General features: G+C 39.5%; 1 protein-coding gene across 1 annotated transcript; it reads left to right on the forward strand.

Annotated features, from left to right (window-relative positions):
- Nucleotides 1–1,186: 1,186 nt before the first annotated feature.
- On the forward strand, nucleotides 1,187–4,700 carry LOC129849483 (zinc finger protein 420-like; the record flags this gene model as incomplete). Its single annotated transcript, XM_055916306.1, has 1 exon — nucleotides 1,187–4,700. A coding segment is annotated over one exon (1,703 nt), but the record flags the coding sequence as incomplete, so codon positions are not given.
- Between the last annotated feature and the right edge of the window lie 1,248 nt (nucleotides 4,701–5,948).

Genomic DNA, 5,948 nt, shown 5'->3' on the forward strand with positions numbered 1-5,948 from the left:
CGAGCCTTACAATGTATAATCCAAAAGTAATGTGAAATGCACTCATTAGCAACAGCCTATGAGAACTCCCCTGAGTTTCCCCCCACGGTGGTGAATTAGTGAATAGACACAGAACTTAATGTGAGTTTCCTTCAGCTGTAATATTCAGAATACATTGTGAAGAACTAAAATCTTTGCTCACCATTTTTGCTCCAGGCAGATATACTACATCTATAACTAGTGGTTTCCTCATTAGCAGATATACTACACCCATAACTAGTGGTTTCTTCATTAGCAGATATACTACATCCATAACTATCGGTTTCCTCATTAGCAGGGTGGTGTTTCTGCATTCAAATTGTTTGTGCATTGCCCTCGTGCTGCAATTTTAGCAAACACAGAAAAGGGCCTACATTGGAGACCATTAGTTGTCTGGTACACTGCTTAGAGTTTCAACAACTTGAATAACTTATTTCTAGTGTTATGTGATAACAAGACAAACTAATGTGATAACAAGACAAAATATGACTTGTTGCTAACTTGACTGTCTTAATTGTCAAATAATTCAACAGACCAGACGTCAATTGTTGTACAACTTCATGGGTACGCTCTGGGCATCATCTTTTACATCACATTAACAGTGGATTTCTGCTGTTGTGGGCCTTTAACCGTCTGACTTTGTGGTTCACACAGGAGAGAGAGGGGACTATCGTGGATCCTCTGGGGAGCCTCAACAACCTCATGATGCGGCAGAGAAGAGTCTCTCCACGTCAAAACACCTCAAGAAACGCCTGCAGAGACCCACAGGGAAAAAATCTCACTGCTGCTCTGACTGTGGGAAGAGATTCACCTCATCAGGCATTAAAATACATCAGAGAATACACACAGGAGAGAAGCCTTATGGCTTTGATCAATGTGGGAAGAGTTTTGTTGAGTCAAGCTGTCTCACTATACATCAGAGAATACACACAGGAGAGAAATCATACAGCTGTGATCAATGTGGGAAGAGATGTTCTACATCTGGCCATCTAACTATACACCAGAGAATACACACAGGAGAGAAATCTTACATCTGTGATCAATGTGGGAAGAGTTTTGCTGCATCTGGCAATCTGACTATACACAAGAGAATACACACAGGAGAGAAACCTTATAGCTGTGGTCAATGTGGAAAGAGTTTTACTCAGTCAACCAGCCTGACATCACACCAGAGAACACACACAGGAGAGAAACCTTATAGCTGTGGTCAATGTCGGAAGAGTTTTTGTACATCTGGCCATCTGGCAACACACCGGAGAACACACACAGGAGAGAAACCTTATAGCTGTAATCAATGTGGGAAGTTTCGGTACATCTGGGTGTCTGACAAAACACTGGAGAACACACACAGGAGAGAAACCTTATAGCTGTGATCAATGTGGGAAGAGTTTTACTACATCTAGCTATCTAACTATACACCAGAGAACACACACAGGAGAGAAACGATATAGCTGTGGTCAATGTGGAAAGGGTTTCGGTACATCTGGCTGTCTGACAAAACACCAGAGAATACACACAGGAGAGAAACCTTACAGCTGTGATCAATGTGGGAAGAGATGTTCTACATCTGGCCATCTAACTATACACCAGAGAATACACACAGGAGAGAAATCTTACATCTGTGATCAATGTGGGAAGAGTTTTGCTGAATCTGGCAATCTGACTATACACAAGAGAATACACACAGGAGAGAAACCTTATAGTTGTGGTCAATGTGGAAAGAGTTTTACTCAGTCAACCAGCCTGACATCACACCAGAGAACACACACAGGAGAGAAACCTTATAGCTGTGGTCAATGTGGGAAGAGTTTTTGTACATCTGGCCGTCTGGCAACACACCGGAGAACACACACAGGAGAGAAACCTTATAGCTGTGATCAATGTGGGAAGAGTTTTGGTACATCTGGGTGTCTGACAAAACACCGGAGAACACACACAGGAGAGAAATCTTATAGCTGTGATCAATGTGGGAAGAGTTTTGGTACATCTGGGTGTCTGACAAAACACCGGAGAACACACACGGGAGAGAAACCTTATAGCTGTGATCAATGTGGGAAGAGTTTTACTACATCTAGCTATCTAACTATACACCAGAGAATACACACAGGAGAGAAACCTTATAGCTGTGATCAATGTGGGAAGAGTTTTGGTACATCTGGGTGTCTGACAAAACACCGGAGAACACACACAGGAGAGAAACCATACAGCTGTGATCAATGTGGGAAGAGATGTTCTACATCTGGCAATCTGACTATACACAAGAGAATACACACAGGAGAGAAATCTTACATCTGTGATCAATGTGGGAAGAGTTTTGCTGCATCTGGCAATCTGACTATACACAAGAGAACACACACAGGAGAGAAACCTTATAGCTGTGATCAATGTGGGAAGAGTTTTGGTACATCTGGGTGTCTGACAAAACACCGGAGAACACACACAGGAGAGAAATCTTTTAGCTGTGATCAATGTGGGAAGAGTTTTACTCAGCTAAGCAACATGATAACACACCAGAGAACACACACAGGAGAGAAACCTTATAGCTGTACTCAATGTGGGAAGAGTTTTACTCATTCAACCAGCTTGAAATTACACCAGAGAACACACACAGGAGAGAAACCTTATAGCTGTAATCAATGTGAGAAGAGTTTTTCTTCATTAGGCCTTCTGACTGTACACCAGAGAATACACATAGGAGAGAAATCTTATTGCTGTGATCAATGTGGGAGAAGTTTTACTCAGCTAGGCAGCCTGGTATCTCACCAGAGAACACACACAGGAGAGAAACCGCATAGATGTAATCAATGTGGGATGAGATACTCTGATAAAAGATCTCTGACTAAACATCAGAAAATACATGTTGTTTCATGATATCAATAAAATAATGTAGAATGTTTTTAGTCACGTCACAATGTAGAATGTTTTAACATTGTAGTAGCAGTATTCTAATGATGTCACAATGTAGAATGTTATAACATTGTAGTAGGATTATGTTAATGATGTCACAATGTAGAATGTTATAACATTGTAGGAGCAGTATTCTAATGATGTCACAATGGAGCACCCTAAACGTTTGCTCTGAATTGAAAGAGTGCTATTTATGAGATTTAACAAAAAGTGACTATCAAAAAAAGAGTTTTGATTCAAGTTGGTGACCCACTTGAATCAAAATGCAATACTTCAAAATGTTTAGGTTCTCAATATATCCCAAACTGTTTCTACATATTGGTTATTGATTTGGACATGTTAAAACTGTGTTTTGAAATTGCGCTATTCCCATTTAGCAAAATGTCATTGAAAAGACGTTGAAAATAACACTGTAACATTTAATAATCATAATTATTTATGCAACCAACTGACAATTTTTGGGTATAATTATATTGAAATTGTTGCCCTTCTTTTAGAATATCAGGGTTCATTCTCAGATGTACCAACCCAAATGTACTAGAGCATGACATTGGGGACTGGGCCCCGATCCAACAACATGCCTATCGAGATATTGCAGATATTGCTCTTGAAATCAGACATGTATATCATGACATCAAATACAATTTGATTTGAGTTCCCAAGGGGATGAGAGTTCTAGAAGCTATTGAGTTTTAGGATTCTATAGAATGAAAAAGGAGAAAAAAATTATATGTCAGGTTTGGAGATGAGTTTTGTTTGGGCTCGTTCCAAGGGGACGAGAGTTCTAGAAGATAGTGAGTTTTAGGAAGACGAGAGTTCTAGAAGCTAGTGAGTTTTAGGAAGACGAGAGTTCTAGAAGCTAGTGAGTTTTAGGAAGAGGAGAGTTCTAGAAGCTGGTGAGTTTTAGGATTCTATAGAATGAAAAAGGAGAAAAAAATAACACGATTGTATATTATTATTTAGAAATAGGTGTTTTTTCTTGTTTTTAATTGTTGACAGCCAGTAGACACCATGTTTATATTGGTGAAGGTGAAGCATTGTAGTTGATTATGTGAAATGGAAGTTGTTTTCTGTTGGTGGTGAGCAAACTTGTCCAACAAAAATATAGGATATATTTGTTGTCTTGATGGGGAAGGTGTTCCAGGCTTTGGTTTTTCCATTTATGTTTTGAGGTTGGATTTTAGCACGTATAGCTCGTTAGCACGTAGGACGCACAGATTGGTGTCACCTCGTTAGTCAGTATGTGTTACACCTGTGCTGGCTTGTCCATCTCGTTAGTGGGAAGGTGTTTCACCTGAGCTGGTCCAGGTTCTATTTAAGAGTGTCTGGCCCAGTGCTCCAGTTGTCTTGATAGATGTGGAGAGTCAACACCTTTAGTTGCTCCACCTTTTTGGTTTGCTTCCTGTTTTTAAGTTTGGTGTGAGTTTTTCTTTTGTTTTCCTCTTCTTGGGCATATTTAGTGGGTCTCATGGTGGGTGTCTTTGAGGTCCCAGTTGTTGTTACTAGTCAACTTTCAGTGGACACCCCATAGTGACTTTCAGAGCCCATCCTAAAAAACAAGCTTATATTTTTGGATTGGATATTTTAATATTTTAATCAATGGCATTTCCTTAGGATGCTCATTAGTCTTTAAGTTGGTATTATTGTTTTTTATCCTCTTATGTTTGTGTACTAAATATTCCTGTTTATTTTCATTGTTTTCTCCTGAGAAGCCATTGTGTTGCATGTCTGAAATGTGCTGTATAAATAAAGCTTGATTTGATTTGAACATATTGCAAAACGAATTAACCCAATGACTGACCAATCAACAGACTGATGGTCCATCTTAGTATGAAAAACAGTATCACTTTTCCAGCCTGCTGAAGCTGTGGTGGAGTGGTAAACACTACCCCCGGCTCTACCAGGGGCTTGAGGTGGTCTCCCACAGCTCTGCTGGTAGAGTGGTAAACACCACCCCCGGCTCTACCAGGGGCTTGAGGTGGTCTCCCACAGCTCTGCTGGTAGAGTGGTAAACACCACCCCCGGCTCTACCAGGGGCTGGAGGTGGTCTCCCACAGCTCTGATGGTGGAGTGGTCATGTTCTGTGGCCTTGCCGTTCCATTTCTTGACTGCCCCTGCAACACAGAAATTAACATATTTAGTCATATTATATAAAACACTCAAAGCAATGGATATGGAGCATCTACAGCCAGTTACACCTGGCACCTAAATGTGACTTCTGTCATCTGATCACTCCAAGCTGCATTCGGTTCAGATCTACCAGGATCCTACCAGGATCTAGTACCAGGGCCTTTGACATAGTCTGGATGCAGTCAGGCCACTGAATATGCATAAGTAATGTAAAGAGATGGGGTGTTTCCAACAGTAATATCTAACTAAATGCTTGTGTTCATAGCTCCAACAGTGCAGTAATATCTAAATTAATGATTGTGTTCCTAGCTCCAACAGTGCAGTAATATCTAAATTAATGCTTGTGTTTCTAGCTCCAACAGTGCAGTAATATCTAACTCAATGCTTGTGTTCCTAGCTCACAACAAATACCTAATACACACAAATCTAAGTAAACGAATAAGAATATATAAAAATATGGACGAGTGATGTCAGAGGGGCATAGACTAAGATACAGTAGAATAGGATAGAATACAGTATATACATATGAGATGAGTAATACATAGACTAAGATACAGTAGAATAGGATAGAATACAGTATATACATATGAGATGAGTAATACATAGACTAAGATACAGTAGAATAGAATAGAATACAGTATATTCATATGAGATGAGTAATGCATAGACTAAGATACAGTAGAATAGGATAGAATACAGTATATACATATGAGATGAGTAATACATAGACTAAGATACAGTAGAATAGGATAGAATACAGTATATACATATGAGATGAGTAATACATAGACTAAGATACAGTAGAATAGGATAGAATACAGTATATACATATGAGATGAGTAATGCATAGACTAAGATACAGTAGAATAGGATAGAATACAGTATATACATAT

This window comes from Salvelinus fontinalis, unplaced genomic scaffold (assembly GCF_029448725.1).
Source record: "Salvelinus fontinalis isolate EN_2023a unplaced genomic scaffold, ASM2944872v1 scaffold_1487, whole genome shotgun sequence".
Classification (NCBI taxonomy): domain Eukaryota; kingdom Metazoa; phylum Chordata; class Actinopteri; order Salmoniformes; family Salmonidae; genus Salvelinus; species Salvelinus fontinalis.